Source organism: Manis pentadactyla, chromosome 19 (assembly GCF_030020395.1).
Source record: "Manis pentadactyla isolate mManPen7 chromosome 19, mManPen7.hap1, whole genome shotgun sequence".
Taxonomy (NCBI): Eukaryota; Metazoa; Chordata; class Mammalia; order Pholidota; family Manidae; genus Manis; species Manis pentadactyla.
The window spans coordinates 17,585,024-17,605,982 of NC_080037.1; the positions used below are offsets into that span (position 1 = coordinate 17,585,024).

Here is a 20,959-nt window from a genome sequence, read left to right on the forward strand (position 1 = left end):
CTAGTGCTCCTACTATTGCTTCCTAATGGAATATCCAACTCACTTGACCTTGTGGACATTATTACATCACAGTGTCATTATGGATGTTCATGAAAATGACCTTGAGATATCAAGAAAATATTATGTTATTCTAAGTGTATTATTTTACTTACCTACTACTTTTTGGTGGAAGACTTCTGTACTGCCTGGGAAATGGTCATCGCCTCCAGGATCTTACCACCTGAATGGGTACTATGTATGCAAAAAGAAATAACAACATATGACATGTTTGTGTAGGATGACAGTACCTGAAAAGATATAAGAACCAAGAAATCATTTTCTGCTAGGCTGGTCTGAGAAGTTTTTGTGAAAGATTTAAATGGAATTTGAGTTGGACAGTGTGCCTTGGAAGTAATTTTAAGAAGAAAAGAGGGGCAAATATAGATCAGTCTCAGAGGGAAATCTGAAGGACACTGAAAAAAAAAACTGAATACATTGAGTTGGCTCATCAGAAAGTTCTTATAGGTAATAATTGTAATATTTCTGGAAAAGTAGATGAGAGATTGGGGTGGGAATTTTGTGGGCTAGTCTTGATATTTCATATTTTATTCAACAGGTCATAGGAATCTAGTGATTTTTTAACATCAGGGTAGCAACATATGACCAAAGCAGTCACAGGAAGAAGAATATGATGGTGGTAGGAGGCATGAATTAGAGAGGAACAGGTGGAGGCGGAGCACGCAGTGCGGAGGTGACTGCCGCAGATCAGGTGTGAGCTCACGCCAGCCTGCCTTAGGTTCTGTCCGAAGTGTGTCGCCGGGAAGAATGACGAGGTGCGATTTGCAAAGGGGAAGAGGAACTGGTTTGAAAGGAGAGATGATTATTTGGGGTGGGCCTCGGGTCATCCTCACAGAAGTTTCCAGCACTGGGTTAAAAGAAAATATGGCACAAGTGCTGATGTTTTTATTCTAGAAACTGAACAAACTTGTGACTTCAAACTGACTTTTCAGGCACAAAAAAGGGGAAGAAACTCTGGAAACTATTTTTTTTTTCTTTCTAGCTAGTCGTTGTTCAGCTTTTCCTAAGAAAGCCAAGGCTGGTTTCTTCTTTAAAATGTCTAGGGAGAGACATGTAGCATGGATCTGGTAGTAGAATACTAATTAACCCCCAGGAAATTACTCGCCACACTCTCCTGATGCAAAATAAATTTTCAGTGATGGTTAAAGAAACTTTGCATTGAAAAATGGTTCATGTAAAGTTCAGACTCTAAATCCTTTTATTCTCAGACATGACCCAGCCAAGTCTGGTTCCTCTGACTTATCCTTGGTTTTCTGTAAGTATAGCATCAATAATATCTCTGAAGAAGATGATGGCGTCTGCTTCCATCGGTGCAGTTAATGTTACTCTTATCATTTAACCTCTTATGTTACAAAGTAGTTGCTTTTATTATTATAAGTGCTCTGATTTAGGATGCTAATTTAGTCTAACAAGTTTGATAGGTTTATCTCAAGTTATAATGAACCACCATTTTTTTTTTTTAGAGTATGCATACTTACCCAATTTTCAGTTGTTATAAGTGGTTAGGTATCACTTCCTGTTGAATTAGCAGTTGCTGAGTAGTTGAGCCTTTGTACAATCCTGCAATCCACTAATGTGATATTTAATGAGGAGACATCAGTCTGGAGAAAGGTAGTCAATATAAATCAGTGTTTACAAAGTGTGATTAACTCTGAAATATTTCATCAATGCTGTGGTCCCAGGCAGGCTCTATGCTAATTACTAGAATCTGCGCATGTTTCAGGGGACTTGGGGGGACCCTGAGTATTGCAAACATGGAGCAGCAAAATTGCAATTATGCTCAGACCGTCTCCGATGACAATTTATGCATTTGGTGTGATGACCTCCCCCTTCCCAGGAGGGCAATAAACAAAATGCATTTTCATTAAGATACTAATGCACTTAATCACAGGGGGAAAGGGTTAGGAAGTAACGAAAGACCTTCAAGCACTATGTAACAGAACTGAGAGGGGAGAGAGGCTTTATTTTAAAGGCAGCTTTATAAAGCTGTAGGCAGCCCCAGAGCACATCCCACACACTGTCATTGGCACTAATTGAAAAAAATTTCAAGTTGCAGTTTGGATCTCCTTCTGGCTGCTTATCACTGCAAATATGTAGGTACCACTATAAATAATCTAAACTCTAATGTTAAAAATGTAATTTCCTAGCAGTTTATTCTTATTTACAACACTTCTGTGGAGCTTAAGTGCTTAGAATTCATTATGCAAGGAATGCAACAAACGTGATGATGGTGATGATGTTGACGGCGGTCACCATCGTCATGGACAGCATTAGCATCCTCAATAAGCACTCACTCAGCACGGAACTGCGTTGTAAGGCTCTGTAAGTGTTGTAGCAAGAGCCGCGTCGTTTCAGTCCCTGCCCTCTAGGAGCTTCCTGCGAGGTCCCAAATAGCCTGCTGATCAGTTTTCCCAGTGAGGTTTGTGCTGTTCAGTGCCAGAAAGACAATGAGCCTGATGCCTCAGACATTAATAACCAAAAGAAATCCAGGACTGATGGTGTAAGAATACAATAGTGATGTTTGTGTTTTTATGGAAGTCATCTGCTTTGAAATTTCTTTTGGATCCTAAGATACTGAAAGACTGTTATTTTGCATGGAGGGACTAAGAATCAAGTTTTAAAGGCTAATTTTAAACTTAATCTTTTCAAGAGCGTCACCATGTATCTTCCCATCATTCAATGCATCGTCAGTGGCTGTAAGCAGGGAATCCAGTTCTCTGACATTTGTGACATCCTCATGAATCCCGTGGGATGATTTTTGAGGGAGAGAAGCAGGAGTAACAGTTGGCATTGCTTGTGGAATGCTTGTATTTCCTGGGTCTTGCAAATCTGACAGCTTCTTTTCTCCAAACCCTGTGTTTTAGGTAACATAGAATACAGCTGCCCTGCCACGAACGAGTGTGAAATCACGAAGCGCAGACGTAAATCCTGCCAGGCTTGCCGCTTCATGAAGTGTTTAAAAGTGGGCATGCTGAAAGAAGGTAAGGCACATGGTGAGGGATCCTATGCTTTAGGTCGGCAATGGGGGTAGGGGGTGTGCAGGGCACTTCAAAATGTCACAGAAACCAGGAGAAGATGGGGTCACAGTATGTCCCTTGAATCTGACGGCAGAATACTTCTTTACACCTGAACTTTTCTAATCCTTCGTGGCTAACTGCTTGGCAACAACAGGAAGGGGCAGGTAGGACACGTTTGATGTGCAGCCAAGCCCACCAGGTATGCTGGTGGTTTCATCTTCACAATGTACAGAAGACAGAGGATGAAGGACAAGCCAGAGGCTGATGTCGCTGCCTTTTCACGTTTTTCTTATGACTAGGCTCACTGAGAAATGTTCTCCTCCACCGTTATTGAAGTGTAATTGACAAATAAAAATTATACACATTTAAGGTGTATGACTTGATGTTTTGCTCTATGTATTGTAAAATAATCTCAACAGTCAAGCTAATTAACATATCCATCACGTCATATAGTCACTATTTTTCTTTTTTAATTAATCTTAGGTTCAAAGCACTCTTTATGTTTTTCTGACCTTATCTTTTAGATTTATCTTCTGTTGTAAAGAGCTTGTAATAATGATATTAAAATCGTTGCGCTCAGTTGGGGATAACAGCAGTAAACACAGAATAGTAGTGGTAAACATGTATTCTGTGTTAAATAAACTGTCTAAACTCACATAGCTAAGTGGTAGAGCCAGGAAATGAACCCAAATATAATTCCAGAAGATTCTAGTTTCTAAAATTCACTCAACTCTCCCACCCATATCAAAGGTCCTAAAATACTGGTACATTTTACTGTTTAGTGAAACTCACAGTTTAGCTTGGAGATAGCGATTATTCTATTCTTCGGGAGGTCTAGATTTGTTTTTTTTAATTCATCTATGTATTTGTGTATATGCTTTAGTAGATGGGCAATTTACGTACTGCATTTAGATTGTACTGTTTTCTTTCTCTTTAGAAAATTTGCCAAAGTTTAAAATAACCATGATAGTTTTATGAAGTAACAAAATGAAAATGTGGTAATTGAACTTTGAAAGAATATTGGGTAAATTAAATATTTCAATGTTTATTTCAACTTCTGTTGAATTAGAGCATATGCTTTCTTCATGGCGTTGGCCCTAGGAGTTTGTATATTTTGTTGTTACTGGAGATCCCTTATCTTTTAACTTCTAAATCCAAACAGATCCAAGTATTTTAATCCCTAAGAATGAACCAGAGCTCCAGGAGGTATGGCATCACTACATCTCATAATTTTTCCTGGTTTTATCATTGTACAAGATTTATACTATAAACAGTGACATAGGAGGATGAGAATATCAGATTCTGTTTGGGTTTATGGAATTCATGTTGTATTTCTCTGCCTCTTGTATTTACTTGACCACTAAGAACTCACTCCTCACTTAACGAAGAACAAGGAAGACTATCAAATTCTTTTCATCTCCAACTTCCCTCTTCACTTGAAAAAAGCTATAAACAAGCAAATGAATAATTTTATAATGAAGGCCTTATGAAAAGATGGCCAAGATATATTGCCACATTAAGAAAAAAAATAAAACGTAAGTTGCCTAGTAGTATGATTCAATATGTATAGATTTTATATAACAGTATATATTTATATTAATTAAAGTTTTTACTAAAATTTATATTTTATAATTCAAATTAAAACTACAGAGGGAAAGGAGAAAGAATAGTAGGAGGTAAAGATACACTATGATGCAATAGGCATGAAGAAGTAGAAAGAAGGAAAAATAAAGATTTGGTATCAGTGTTAAACTGGTGAATAAAAATGAGGAAAATAAAATAAAGAGGGATACTTTCCCTTTTCACAATATAGGCTTTGGCACAGTTAGGGCTTTTCCCAGTTCATATGTTTTACATTTATAACCCATTTACCAAGTATTTATTAAGTTCCTCCAGGGTGCGAGACAATATTCTAGGCTCTAGCAATGCAACATTGATAAAGGTGGATGTGGTTGGTATTGTTGGAGAAGCTTACATGAAAATGACATTAGGACAGTTTGACAAAGGAAAACAAATAAAAACCCAACTGTAATGACCCAACCCATATGGCAAAGAGTTTTCCGTCTAGTTAGGAAGATGGTGATTGCTTACTTTTCTGAGGTGAAGCTTTATCTTAGTAACTGCCTTAAACCCTATAGCAGAGTAACAAAACTTAGTTCTAAATAAAATTTAAGTGATTGACAGTCAATTTTTGGTCTTTATATCGGCACTTAGTTGAGCTGTAGAGAAGCCAACTAAACTATGCTCATTCAAAAAGACTTAATTAAGAGTTGGGAGTTGAGGAATAATTATTTTCAAAAGCATAACTTTTCTAATGTTATAGAAGTAATATATCAGTTAACACTTTAACATGTCCTAGATTTGGATTTTATTTTAAAATACTAAAGTATATGGTGATATACCTCCATTTCTGGATAGGTAGAATTGTTTGATGACTTTGATTTTACTTCTATAATTCACTCAGCTGTTTGCCCTTCCAGGTTTAAGGAGGAAGTTAAAAAAAAAAATGTTTTCCCCATTGTGGATTTTAAGCAGGAGCAATCCTGAAGGGTGGTTAGAGTGACAGAAGAGGTGTGAACTGTGTTTAATTAAACATTGTTGGTGAAAGTAAATGGGACAGTGCTTATCTGTAATTCACACCTCTTCCTTTGCTGTTATCAAGCCTTTAGAGGGCCTGTTTTCAAGGGAATTGCTGTGGTTGCTGATATACTCAAATAATTTATTTTCCTTTACTTCCTTATGCCTACTGTGATCAGAAAATACCAGTTCTCTAAGCTCCACCCAACCCCAAATAGGAAGGATTGGATGGTTATGAGTAAATAGGAACTATTCTTTTTCTTTTGTACTTAAAAACTGCAGTGAAATATTGCATTACACCCTGCATATAAATGCACAATTATGTTTGGCCACCTCCTTGGCTCACGACTCGCCTTCTCAGCCTGGAGAGAATGATACAGCCTTAAATGTATCTTTATGGATGGAGAGGGATTTCAGTCCCATGCAGTATGTCAGAGATCATGATGTAGTAAATCTATTCAAATGTAAACCTGTTCAATTCAATTACCAGTCCATAATAAAATTTGCTGCTACAACCCCTGTGTTGACCACAGCAGTCCATACAGGCTGATGGCACAGCAGGTCTGGAAATTGACAGACAAAATCTATTTAAACAAAAAACAACATTAGTTCTAGAATCTGAAATGAAATCAGATTTCAACAGCTTTGATGGGAACCTTCTCTGCTTTAATAGGTATTTTTATTCAACTAGTCAAATGCATCTCAGATAAAGTGCTGCCTGAGGGAAATGAAGAAGTTTTCATTAAAAAGATGGCTTATAGAAAAATGAGACTTTTACTCTTTTAAAAATAGCAGCCCTTGGTTTTATTGACTGACGTTTCTCCTCATGATGTGAGATGTGAACGGGAAGTGATGGCTTAGTGGGTAAACGATTTCATTGCATCACATTGTACATAATTAAATTCTTATAAGATATGCCTTCTCGTTAGCCAGCACCAGAATTATATCTAAATGAATTACATTTGATTTTAACGTCAGAATTTTTGAATCCAAAAATTGTTACTAATGGAAGCACAGAAATAGTTGGGTGAAGGAAACAGCAAAATACCGAGACCTAACAAAACTTCAAGAAGTACAGTTAAAAAGTGATAGTTTGTTTAAACCCAAGTGGTTGCACCATCCTGAAAAATCCCCTTTTCTTTTTTCTGGGCTTTACTTTGCTGTAAGCCTCACGAATGATGGGCCAGCATTATTTTTTCAACATTATACCGTACTGTATGTCGGAGAAAACCCATCTATTACAAGATATCTGGTCTCAACATTCCCTTTTCATTTTTTTCAGGTATTGCTTATTTGAAGGGAAAAACAAGAACTAATCAAGGTGCACCTATAAATCTGGTCAAGATTTATTTTTATTTTGATCTCTCTCCTTGGTTATTTAAAGGCCTACTGCAGAACATACTGGCTCAGTTTTCTCTCTGTCGGTAGCAAACAGAGACATTTTATGAAAGCAATAATTATTTTATTCGGGTATAGAATTCACTGATCAAAGGATTGAAGGGATGTTGCTTTTCATTGGTATGAAGGGTTTCACTTTGGCAACTCAAGTATTTTTCTTTTGACTCTTGCAAATGAGAACAAGACACACACGTTTATGTACAACATTATATTTCCCATCCAGGCCAGCCTGCGTGCCAAAGTGTAGATGAATCATGGCAGCATGGAAGGCCAGTTTAGTTCTTCCATGCCAAAATGTGTGCTTTTTACTTCACCTTTTTTAAAAAATGGTTAATTAACCTACTTTATCTTTATCATCACCATCTGTAGAATGATGGCAGCAAGAAAAGTATTTGCAAATGAAGTGTTGTGAATATCCAATAAGATGCTGCAGGTTAAGCACCCAGAAACCATGTGCCCAAGAATAAGGACCAGATCACATCAGCTGTTGTTGCTGGAGACACGGAGGGTCAGGCTTCAGAGTCAGTTGAGCTTAGGTTTAAGCTCTGGCTCTGTCACCTCCGAGCCCTGGGGCAAGTTATGTCATCTCTCAGACTAGCTTGCTTTTAGCCTTTTTATTTGTAAGTATGTGCACTTACAAGATAGATAGAACCTTGTGAAGATAGAACCTTGAGAGGTTTCTGTGAAAACCAAGAGTTAACACAGACCTAGAGTCTGGTCACTGGGACACTATGAGCTCGAATCTGGGTATCATGTATCATGTTGACCTGCCAGACTAACATAAATTCATGTGAAATGTGTTATCCTTTGGCAAGACCAATGACCTTTTAAAACTCTTTATGGAAGCACATCAATAGATGAAAATTTGCTCAGAAATTTCATGAGGAAATTTAGTCTTAAACATCTCATCTTAGGTCAAGCAAAGAGTAACAAGAGAAAGACAAAAAGAGACTTTAACCCAAGCAGAAATTTTTGCCACCAGCACTATGGGTGAAGAAAGCCTTTAATTACTGTTTAGATTCAGAAAGGATTGCTCATTCCTTTGGGTGGGTACTGTAAAAAAATGGACAAATCGCACACATCTAAAAATGTATAAGGAGAAATATATGAATTCTACTAGCCTAATAGGTACATTAAATACTACTGATGAAAATTGGATATCAGAGCCTAGAGAAAAAGAATCAGAGGATGGAAATAATAATTTCCTATTAATAATTTTGTTATATTATTAATGTAATTTAATTATAAAATTAAAATAAATATTAATAAATAGCAACTGAGTTTCTCCCATGTGTCTAGCAAAATACTGAGCTTCAGCTTTTAATTTTGATCTTTCCACTATCTACATTGTGATTTTGGGCAAGTCCATTCAGTCTGTCTCTATTTTCTTATGTGCAAGTGAACAGTTAGACTACATTTTTATCCCTTCTATTCTAATATGCTTTATTAAAAAATGTTATAATGTCTACAGAAACATTAGACCTATTAATATAGGGCATGAAGATACTTATAGTGATGATGATGTTGACATTTTCTCTGAGGTTGGAAATAAAACAGGAGCCATGGTGTGAAAGACATGGCTAGTGAATTATGCTATTTTATAAATTTGTCTTGACTTGATAATTGTTGGGGTGCTTTTTGTCTTTCTAGAAATGCAGGAAATATGTCATTTTTGTCAAAGTTAGTAAAAATGAGAGTTGAAAGAACAGTAGAGAAATGAACTGGTATTTAAAGACCTAGAAATTGAAGTCTTGATTATGCATTTTTGCCTGTGTTTGAAAACTTTTCCTTTATGTTGCCTCACAATCCCTACCATCTCTTGTCAATATATTGAAGTGCACTCCGTAGAGTTTTATTTCGGTGAGTATCTGAAATCACATCATGGATTGCTGTAATGAGATCGGTCAGATTTATTGGAAGTTTTGTTATATTTTTAAGTAAAAACATTGATGCAAGTAGGAGAGGAGAAGAGCAAGTTTATATAATTTTAAATGCCTTCCAAATCTTCCTCTGGGGAAAAAAAGGAGCCAGCAAAACAAACAAAACAAATAACATAGTTTTGTGTTACTGATAATCACACTTGCTTTCCTATTTGATTTGACATCTTTAAAGTAAATTTCTCTTACACAGGTGCTCAGTATTGTTCCCCACTTATGAAAGTCTAAAAATTGCAAGCCTGAAGACTCCAGGTAGGAAATTTTAAAAAATGGTAGAATTGTGAATCCTCACAGTTCAGGATAAAGTCAAAGGAGAGGTTGGGCATCAGCATTTGAAATAAGTCTCCATTCAGTATGGTTAGGGCAGAAGATAGTAAGGTTTCATTATCACCTTAAAACCTCACCCAGTAAAGACAAGTGGGACCCTAGGGGTCAGGGTCTCATTAATCAGAGGAGGAATCCCAGCTTCAGAGAGTCCCAGTGCCTTACCCAATGACCCATTGAAGATAAAGTGGGAATGGAATTACGAGTCAAATTCCCAGTCCCGTCCTATATCTCTGTCAAGCTGTGTTGCAGCCTTGGCCAAATAAGGGATCCTTCCTGCTCCAGGCAGAGGTGATGACCCATTGTTCTCAGTACAGCAGGTCAGGAGTAGCCCAAAATATTCTTTTGGACATCGAGGAAATGGAAATAAATCCTGGTGCTCTTGGGAAGCAGCAGAATTTATGGGCTGAACGAGCAGTTACTGCCTTACGTGTAAATGTAAGAGGGGACTTTTCCTTAGAATTCTGATCTCGGGAAACCAAGCTTCTCACCTGGGGTTCGATGATACAGGTAGTCGTGGGGGTCAGTCCAGGAAAGATTTTTGCAGAATAACTCAACAGGCTAGAATATTAGGCTCTTTGTGAATTGGAGAAGGCGTTGCATGTCAGGAGGTCAGAACAGCAATGTTTAAGACATTACGTTAAAAGATAATTAAGCCCTTTCATTTAGGGTTAGTGAGTTAGGAAGCTGAGTTAGTGTCTGTCTCTAGATAGGCTCTTAGGAGAGAAATCAGCCTTAAAAAAATATATGATGATCTAGAGTGATCTTTTATTTTTCATTCCCTGGTAGATCTCCAGTATCTTAAAGGGTCATGTCATCTAAGTCCCACTTAAATCCTTCGGCTTGACAACCGATCTTAAATCCATCATGAATTCCCAGTCTCTCTCAAATGGGAGGCCCTCATCTTTTGCTCTTACCCATGGATTTATAGGGCTGCCCTAATGTGGAACAAATGATAGGAGTATGGAGGTGATAGTAACTTCTCTTTTTCCACATTAGAGGATTCTTTGTCCAGAGGCCCCACTCATTCGGAGCAGTCTCATCACAATCTACAGGCTGTGCCTTTCTGTTACGGCTTTTTAGTTTAGAGAAGGTACTGTGTGTGTGTGCACATGTGTGTGTGTGTGTGTGTGTGTTTGTGTTGATAATATGTTCATATTTTTGAGGCAGAGTGTAGATTATACATTTATTCATTTAGCTGCCATTACATCTCTCCAACCAGTTATCTTGAGCCCCCAGGATACAAAGAAAAATTATCTCAGAACTGTTTTTCTCCAACTACAGCTTGTGTCTTGATTTATAGATGGCAGTGGGAACTCTTGAGAGGCTTCTGGGTTTACCCTGTGAGCAGGAGTAGCAAAGAGCAACTTACTCGTCTAATTACCCTTCTGTTTCATATCTTCCATTTTAATAAAATGTTCATTTACAGGGTGTACCATTGTCCGGGTAGGTTTTCTTTAAAATAATATAAAGCGACTCAGGTCATTTAGTAACAAGCTGATTTGTTTTTGCTTACTTAAAGAACCTGCTTAGTGCAGTTTATCCTAACAAAATATCTTTTGTAAAAATCTCCAAAGAAGACATTGCCAAGGTGATTTTTTTTTTCTTCAAGTCTAATATCATTATGCTGCCAAGTTGAAAACAGAAATTATTGGTAGGGAAATTTGGGTTCCTACTGCCTTCAAAAAGCAGAACAAAGAAAAGGAGAAAGCTTTAATGGTATTCAAGGAAAATATTTCTGCATTGGATGACAGATAATAGAACTGCATTGACCTCACTGGTATTTCTTGCACTCTCTGTTGTAATGTTATCCTAAGAAGCTCCCTCATTAATGCAGAGTATTGAACAAAACTCCCAAGTTATAATATAAGCAATAGCAAAGAGCACCTTCTTTGTGAGCTTCATCTTGACACTAAACCATTTGGGAGTATGTTAAAGGTGTCACAAGAAGTTATTTCATCTACTTTCAGATACTGCATTACCAGGTGGGGATTTTTTTTTTTATTATGCTTGTTGATATGAAACCTGGATAGTCTGTGTTGAAATGAATAGCAAAGATTTTGCAACTAAGAGTAAGAACACTTATTCCTGAGAGCTTAATATGCATTAGGCTATGTGCTGTGTGTTTCAGTTGGATTTTTATTTTTTTGCTAAGTCTTACAATGACTCCCCAGAGCTGGGTGTTTCCCCATTTCAGAGAGGAAGGAAGCCTAGAGAGATTATGTGCCGTGACAGTGTTCTCGCTATGCCTGATGGGGTCTGGCTTTCGTAGCAGGCATTCTGGCTCTACAGCCGGGGCCCTGTATTTGTTTAATATAGTTTTACTTCATGAACTGTAGGAATATGCAAGTATATTTTTAGCTTGGGATTCTTCAGAGGCTATGGGTATTATGAGATACTGAGCTCTTAAAAGATTACTTAAGTGAGCCCTGGTGTTTTTTGTTTGTTTATTTATTTTTAACCAGAGCTACTTCGTTTCTTTGAGTTCTTTCTTCACTTGATGTCCAGAAATAGAATGAACTGTGTTAGAGGGCAGTAAGCTTCCAATCACTGTGATAGACATAGAGAACAAGTTCAAATATCATGTGGGGATTAGACTAGTATATTTTTTATGGTGATTTCCCACTCTGACATTCTTGGGATCCCAAACATAAACTTTGGAATAACTTGCCAGTTATAAACTGTGTGAATAAACATCAGCAACACTCAAGCTGCTCAATTCCTGGAAGCCCTATTTTAAGGGTCTGTGTTTCTGTCAACAGTGTCTGACATCTTATTTAAATCCAGATTGGAGCATAGAGGAACATTTTACTTTGTGGCATAGTTTGACTTTCTGGTTCCAATTTTTAGAAAGTAAAAACTTCAGAACCAAATTCCATGTTAAGTTTTACCTTTGTAGAAAAGGGGAGGGAATTCAAATCACTGACTTTGATCATCATCTGCATCAATTGTCTTGAGGATACAGATGTAGTACCCCTGGGGTATTACAATCATGTCCATTGTATAAATGGGAAAAATTGAAGTACTAATGTTTTAAAGATGTGTCTGTGATTCTATATATAACTCACATGGGTCTGAGACTATCACAGGCTCCCTGTGCATGTCTGGTTCCCTGAAACAATTTTATATCCATTTAGTTTTTTCAAAAATAACAATTACATTAGAAATGAAGTAGGTAGATACCTCATGTGAACTTTCCATATGTAGCACCAAGAGTTAGTTGAACTGAATCAATCTACCGTCGCTGCATTTGTGTTAGAGAGGAAGGAAAGATTGAAATAAGAAACCATTCTTTTAGCTCCCTTCCTTCTACTTTAATTGGAATACTATTAAAAGTTAATCATTTTTGTTTGATTGTCCCCATTTGTCATTTCCACTTGTGAACTTGAAATGGAAAGCCAGCATTTAATGCATAGGCTACCAATTTTTATTCCTTTTGGATCATAAAAAATCTCCAATGGATTTTTCCCCAAAGGTGAAAAAACCTGCCTCAACATTTGCTCATGTCACCGCAAGTCTGGCGACAGCATGACAAATGGCGAGGGAAGAAGAGGCAGGCCCTGCTGTACGGGCCTCTGTTTGCTGAGGAAGTTCTTTCCCACTAGCCCCAGACACCAGATTTCTGTTCCTTTTCACCTGCACACTTGCGTCAACATGGCACTGATGTGTATAGCACTGTGCTTAAATTGAATGCACAGGAATTCTACTATATATTTGAATAAGGCCCATTTAATGATGCATTTCATGGTTTTATTTCACTTGGGCTCCGTTTCTAACTTAACAGTTAGCTGTCTTGCGAAGGCTATGCAGAGTCCTGCTCCATTTACATCACGTCAGGTATCACGTGTGATCGCGCTCATTCCCAGTCCTCCCTCGGATGAAAGTGGGCACACGTCTCTTGAGGGACAGCTCTGCAGCTTTGCCTCCCTCTCGCTTGCTAGGTCGTGGAGCCGCCGACCAGCTTCCCTAAGGCAAGCTGTCTGCAAAGGAACAAGCCAGCTGGCTTGGCCAAGGTTGATCAATGATGAGAGGCAGGCTGGGTTCCAGGTTCACAAAAGCCACTCAGGGAGAGTAGGTCAGCGGCTTCCCCAAAGCCAATTAGCTGGCAGAAGTCTGTGGTGCCTGGTGCTGGCCAAATTCCCCGAGCCCGATGGTACTGGTGGGGAGTCCATCCTTGGGCTTCCTGGCCAACCAGACCTAAGTGAGTGGCAGGTTGTGCTGTTTGAGAGGCAGTGTGGCTTTCTAGCGACTTGAATGAGTATCAGGGTCGCACCCCTCCTGCTGGCTTTCCCCCGAGAGCCTGCCCAGCCCAACCACAGCGCTGTTCCGCAGGGGCACTGGGTTTCGTCTGATTTTCTACATCGTGCATTTGTGTTTACCTGACTTCAAATTACATGCTTATTCAGTTGACATGAATATGATTCATACCATAGAAAGAGTATCACATGGAAATGGTTTTGGGAACAGGAGCATTATAGAGACCTTTGACAGGCATTAGAATTGCACTATTTTAAAGCCACACTTGTGAGTGTCTCTTCTTTTTTTTATTGAAATATCATTGATATACAATCCTATGATGGATTCAAATGTACAACACAGAGGTTCAACAGTTCCCCATATTGTTAAATCCTCACCCCCTCTACTGCGGTTATGTCTATCAGTGTAGAAAGATGTTACAGAATCATTGACTATATTCTCCATGCTGTATTACCGTCCAACTTATATCGTGATTGCAAAATATTTAGCCCCCTTTATCCACCTCCCCCCACCTGCCTATATCTTTCCTGTATGGCAACCACTAGTCACTTCTCAGTGTCTATGAGTCTACTGCTGTTTTGTTCCTTCTGTTTTGCTTTGTTTCTATACTCCACAAAAAAGTGAAATCATATGGTATTTGTCTTTGCCTGGCTTATTTCACTGAACATAATACCCTCTAAATCCATCCACATTGTTCAAATAGAAGGATTCTTTTTGCTTTTATGGCTGAATAATATTCCACTGTGTATATGTACCACATCTTCTTTATCCATTCGTCTACTGATGGACACTTAGGTTGCTTCCATATCTGGCTATCGCAAGTAATGTGAGGGCCCCTTCTTTTCTAGATAACTGTTGTGATATAACAGGACCTATAATAAGACCCAGAGGGACGGTTTCTTAGTAACTGCTCTTTGGTTAACCTATCTCTCCAAAGATGGTATGTATCTAGGATCATAATCCCTTCCCTATTTTTCTCAGCTATTACATTGTCAACTATTGAGTCTTTCCATGGGCCATAGAATCCTAATTTTTAAGATGCCTGGATTATTTTATTAGAATTTTTAGGTATATGGGGTTTGTGAGGAATTTATGGAGTAGAGTATATTAAAGAATGAGGCAATTTATATTACCTAGTTTAAATTAGCTTATGTTTCTACTTCCATCTATACTAATTTCTGGTTCTGTTTCTCAGTTCCAGCCAGCATGTTAAGAAATCAAGTCCATTTTGCCTGGCCTTCCTCTTACTTCTCAGCCAATACATGTTTCCCTTGAGGCCCCCTGTGCCCTTATTTAGTGGCTTCTCCCCAGACTGTCCAATTAATTTCCTCCATCTAAACTTCTCCCTCACATGTAACTTTCCTGGGCATACAACTTTCTCTTCCTCTCCCCCATTTTATTTTTTAAAAAATTACTTGGTTCCAAAACTTCTTCTAAAAGCAAAGTATTTTCACAGCTTCACTGAGTTGTCATTTGGTTGATTCCCAAACTTATAATCTGCATAACGATCCGCTCTCCACCTCCGCCTCCCATGGATTCACCTCTCTGCTCTCTTAGACAGTATTTCCAAGCCTATTAAATCTCTTCAGTATCAACAGTATCATAGTCATTAGTATATTTGAAACCAATTAAATGGCAATTACTCTGACCTTAGCCAGTCTCAGGTTATTATCAATTCATGCATAATTTGGAAATATTTGGGAAAGAAAGTAGATTCTTGGCTTATGGTCTAATCGTGCAAATATTTCTATTTGCTCTCTGAGAAATATAATGTTCTTTATACCATCTAGAGGCAGGCTCAGGTTATTTCTCCAGGATCTTTTATTTACTTACATATGCAAATGATACGTATTTGTCAAGCCCATCCTCAAACGTTTATTCATCCATCGTTTATCCACCCATTCAATGAATAGTTTCTGAGGAATGGCTCCATACCACTCACTTTAGTAAACTCCAGGGATTAAAAGTGGCCATGACAGACAAGGTCTGGCCCTCATGGAGTTTATGATCCATCGTAAGCCTAATTGCTTACAATTACGTAGGTTTTCCTCCTTTATGTATTTCATTAGCTTATATATTCTCTTTCATACAACCCAGCATTTTAACTTCATGTTCTCCACAGAGGGAAGTAGAATATAAAGAGGTTGGTCTCTCAGATCAGCTGGAGTCTGTGACCAATGATTGAGCCCTCAAAATGTGTCTAATGCAACTGAGGAACTGAATTTTTGATTTTAGTTAAATTAAATAGCTCTGTCTGGCTCATGACTCCCAGAATGGACAGTGCAGAAACAGAATATGGGTTTGATCCAAAGTTTACTACTTACTAACTGTGTTATCTCAAGCAATTTACTCTACCCTTTTTAAGCCTTTTCTGTAAAATAGGGGTTGTAATTATAACTGCAGCAGAGGGTTGTTTCTGGGCTTAAATGAGATAATAGATTCAATGTTCTTGACACAGTGCCTTGTAAACAATGAGCACTCAGAAAACATTGTTAGTATTAATTTTCAGTATTCTTTTAGTCATTTGTATGTCTCATAGAGAAAAGCATAAACAACTTGAGGACAGACACTGTGTCTGTATATATTTTAGTCCTCTTCAACCCCTAGCATAATAATATCACATAGTAGGTGCTCAATAAAATATAACCCATTAATTTTTTCTTTCTTTTTTTTAGCCTACTTTCAAAGGTTTTCAGTTACATTTCTAAAACTTGAGTGCAGGAATAATTTTGTCAGAATAGTGATTTTAGGAGCCATTCATGGGCTATGATTATATATAAATTACTTTTACATTTGACCATGGTAGCATTGTATTTCAGAAGTCATACCCTAGTGATATAGTAATTGGCATATCCTGAGTCCAAAAGAAAAAAGAAGAAAAAGGAATATGAGAAATGACATTGTGATTTATCTGTCTTCCCCATAGACATTTGATAAATTAGTGAATATAAATGAGAAAACTAAGACTCATTTTAAATAATTTGTGTAAAAAAACTTGTCTAAGATCAGACAACTAGTTAATGGTAGAGCCAGGATTCCATCTGGATTTCTCAGACTCTGAAGCCCATTATGCTGGACTGATATTCATAATGAAGTCTTTTGGTTTCTCTCTTAATTAGTTAATCTTACCAGAGTGTCAAGAGGTGAAATAGTATTTCCTTCACATGAAAGCCACTGGTCTCTGCTATTACGTCCTTTTGTGAGTAAGGAGACCTTTATTTCAGGGAATGGTTTTGTGCCAGAGCTGTTAGAATTCCAGAAATGTTCTTTGTTTTAGATACTCTAAAACAAGAGGGCTATGTAGTGATGGTAATGTTTTCTGGTTTCTGCAAATATTGTTCTCTGCAGGACCACAATATTATTTCTTAAAGTTTCTATGTAGGCTGTTTCTGTCTTTCCTTAGCAATGGTTTGGATAATAGTGGAGCTCCTTATATTTCTGAAGAGCACCTCTTCGCTGTAGACTCCCTGGAGGCTACTGTTTAGCAGAAGAGACTGCCGGTGCCCAGCATCCCTCCCCGTGAGGCAGTCCAGGTCATTGTCTGATGATTTCGTTTTCCCTTCGTAGCATCCCTTTCATACTCTGCAGTCAACAGGTCCAAATTTGTGACCTGTGAACCAATGCATTTCTCAGTGATTCCATGTATGTCTGTATGTCTCTCCAGAAGTCATTAATTAGGATTTGGGGGGGATAATATAGAAATATAAAGCTTCACTAATGATGACAGAGCCAAAGGAACAGAAATACAATGCAAGCTCTGTGCGCCTAAGAAATGTTAGAGTCTCCTGGTTATCTCACAAATTTTTAACTACTTGGTAATGTGCTGCAGCAGAAGAGATCTGTCAAAGTTTTGTTATGGTAGAAAAGAACAAAATCCCCCAGCTTTTACAAGTAGTTCTACTTCTATTTTAATGACTTGAGCAGTGGCCTCTTTAAAAGTTCCCAAGCTTACAAAGCTAGGATTTCCCTTCTTCACCTTTCTTATTTAACTTGCAGTTACAGAATCTAACTAGCCGCCTCAGTTAATGCATTGATTTTAACTGGAAACCCAGAAGGAGACATGCTGTAGTCAGCTGAACTCTTAAACAGCCCTGGGAGACCAGAGTCATTTGCACATCGGAAAACAGCTAATGGGCCAGGGAAACAGAGGTTAGTTGCAGGGCCTTTATTACGGTCTCCTGTCCATCACACTGAGAGAGGTCACTGATAGAAAGTCTTCTAATGTGAAGTGTTCAGGCACCTCCTATACCTGATTCTTTCTCTTTAATTTTCCTTTCATTTTTTTCTTCACGGCTGGATATTTTAAAGAAACTCACAGCTGAGAGGGGTGGGGAAAAATTATGAATCGTTAGTTTCTTCTCACATTGCAAATTTCCAGCAGATCGTGGGATATTTTACAAAGTCACGGCTTCAATATATATGCAAAATAAAGAGAACCCATTTGGAATTGTGGTATAAACAATAGCATATTATTAAGATCATGGGATTTACTGATAGACAGCCCTGAGTTGCTGTTACTAGCAAGTTGCCAATTACTAGCAAGTTTCTTCATGTATCTGGCCTCAGTTTCTTCATCTATAAAATAGTGGTGATAATTGTAATGTTTTTCCAACAGAGTTTGCTGTGAGGATTAGATAAGACAATGTATTTCAAATACTTAGCACAATGCCTGGCCAAAAGAATTTCTCTGTAAATGTTAGCTGTCACTATTCTCACCATCATCACTATTATTTTGCTGTCCAAGTGTTCAGGACCCTGCCTAGCTAATGCCAAAAAGAGATTGGTTCTGCTTTGTCTCAAATGTCATATTTCTGGAATTTTTCTTCCTCCAAAGCAACCGGGTGCTGTGCCCCCAGTAGGCCTGGGTTGTCTTCATACTGCGGCTCTCCTTGACTCACTGAGGTCAGAGGTCTCTGATAATGCTCTGTGTGACTCCAGCCCAAGACCCTTCCCTGTGTGCATGAGATCGGAAGGTGACAGGCAGGGTCAGCAGAACCTGCCAGAATTAGAGATGCCTCCGTGGATTGTGGGGGGGACAGCAGGAAAGTCTGTCATGGACCAGAAACAAATGACCTTGAATCCATGGAAGTACTTTCCACCCAGATCACTGCTAATTTTTTCAAAGTGTAATTTATGGCATCTACAGTTACGTTAGTACATGCTAATGTGTTCATTCAGTGCTAGCTTTACAGGACAAACAATGTAGGAGTCAGGAGTGAAGAAATGGCTCTCCCCTCCACCCAGGATTTTTAACAACTCTGCTATCTCTTAACAACTGGTCTGTTTTAGGTTGTTTGTTTTTGTGGTTTTAGATCTCTAAACAGCTTGGGTTTAAAGTTGCAGGCCATTTGGAACCTCTACCTGTCCTCCCAAATTCTGCCTCAAAGCCATTACCGTTATCCCAGCCAGGGAAGCAGGTGGTATAAAGGACTTCTGCATGGGAATGTTTCTCCCCTCCTTCCCTTTTCCCCTACTTCCCTTCCACCCTAGGATCGACTTTAGAGCACCAAATAAATGGCAGCCTCTCGGAGTTCCATATGGCACCCCTGAGCTGTAGTGCTGGTTTTGTGTCCATAATACAGTTCTCAGGATGATGGTTTCAGTCCCAAACTATGGTGGTTGAAAAGTTGGCATAGCAAGATAGAGAAGCCAAAGACAGGAGGGAGGAGAAAGAAAAGAGGGGAAACAGGCAAAGTAGGCTTACCTAGTACAGATTACCTAGTTTTTTGCTCCTCTTAAAACCTGCTTTCTTTCACACCTTTTCTATTCTTTCTCTGCATATCAGTGGTAAACTGGCAGAATAATGATGAGGTCAGGCAGAAGTTTGGATCTCTCTTAGTCACCTACCCATCCACACCCCCAGTTTCCTGCTGGGGTAGAAGGAAAGGTATCATCAGCTCCATGGTTTGTCTCTTTTCTAAGTTGCATCACTAAGAGACGCTCCCCGGGGCAGTCTGGTTATTCGGGGGACACACTGCCTGTTGAGTTATTTCTGCACTGGCTCACCTCTAATTAAAGTACTTGCTATGAACGATTTTTAAGCACTGGAGCTTAATGAAGTTAGAAAAAGGATTTGGATGTGGTTTGTGAAGACTTCAAAATGTTTGAGTATTTTTCTCTAGGGAGAACTCTAAAATCTGAAGGCATTTTTGAATTACTTACAACGTATTCCATTTTGTTCTTTTAAAATTTGCTCTTTTAGCAGGTGCACAGCCAAGAGACGCCCACTGCCCACCCCCCCCCCACCCCCAGGAGAACACTGTAACTCTTGATTTGCAGAATGGTTTCTTGGGAAGTCTTTGAATACTGTTATCTAATTAAAAGGATCCCTGTTATCTTTAATTCTCACTGTCGGTTCTACTCTGACTGTGTAGTATCTAGAAGTTGAACTCGCATTCATCCAAGATAACCTGAAGCTTGTACAGGTGGATTCCTACCCTTTCCTTGGTGCCTGGAGCTCTGTGCCTCAGAGATGCTGGGCTGAGCAGGAAGACAGTGATCTGTATGGTCCTATGTGGATCTATGGAGTGAATTTCTCTGTCCATATTGGTGGTTTACTGCTGACCAGTCAAATACTGGCTAAGACCTTCTGTTAGAGATTGGAGTAGCAGTAAATTGTTGTCAATAGCCGTAATTAGGTTTATCTACCCTTTTAACCAATACCATAATCTTTACCCGGTTGTTACTGTTTGGGGCTATTGAGGGAAATTCTGAAAAACTATTTTTAAAGATTGATTTCAAAGCAGTTCAATCCTTCAGGGACCTTTCCTTTTATCCATCCTTTATTCATTTTCCTCTCAAATATTCAAATGCCTTTTCAAAATAAAATGTCATGGAAGCATGTCCTGTATCTGAAAAATAATTAATATAATTGACAGGAATGTCAGTTTTCTGCTGAGGTGTGTTTCTCCTAATCCCACTGTGCAATCTTTAATATTGATCCAATTGTTAGGAAATCTTGTCAGTCTCCGCTTACCATACCTGGGCTAAATATTTCCAGGACTGAAGATCCTTGGACTACGTAATATTTACATCTGTCTTATAATACTCATTTGACAAAAATGGGTTTCCTTTGAGTTACGTGCTGGGGGATGTGTACATAGCATCTATGTGTGCAGGGGTTATATGCACCTTGTATATATAGGACTTGCCTAGAGTGGAGAGTTTATTCACTGTGTACATTGCATATAATATTGCAAATGGCACATCAGAGTGTTGGAATCTCGGCGATAGGAGTTCAGCACTTAAAGTGTCCAGGTTGCACCTGAACTAGCTGGAGCCTGCCAGCCCCTACAAGCCCGCTGAGAGCATCTGTCTCGCCACCGCCTCGCTCATGCTGTCTCCTCTGCAGGCCCTCCGATTCTTCTGACTATGAGCATAAATCATCCACCT

The 20,959-nt window shown here is 38.6% G+C and overlaps 1 protein-coding gene across 10 annotated transcripts in view; it reads left to right on the forward strand.

Moving 5' to 3' along the window:
- Positions 1-20,959, forward strand: part of ESRRG (estrogen related receptor gamma) — a 590,395-nt gene that overhangs the window by 434,361 nt on the left and 135,075 nt on the right. For all 10 annotated transcript variants that reach the window (XM_036931783.2, XM_036931742.2, XM_036931731.2 and 7 more), the window contains one exon: positions 2,922-3,038. In XM_036931783.2, coding sequence (XP_036787678.1) covers positions 2,922-3,038 — 117 coding nt within the window. The remainder of the gene's footprint in view (positions 1-2,921; positions 3,039-20,959) is intronic.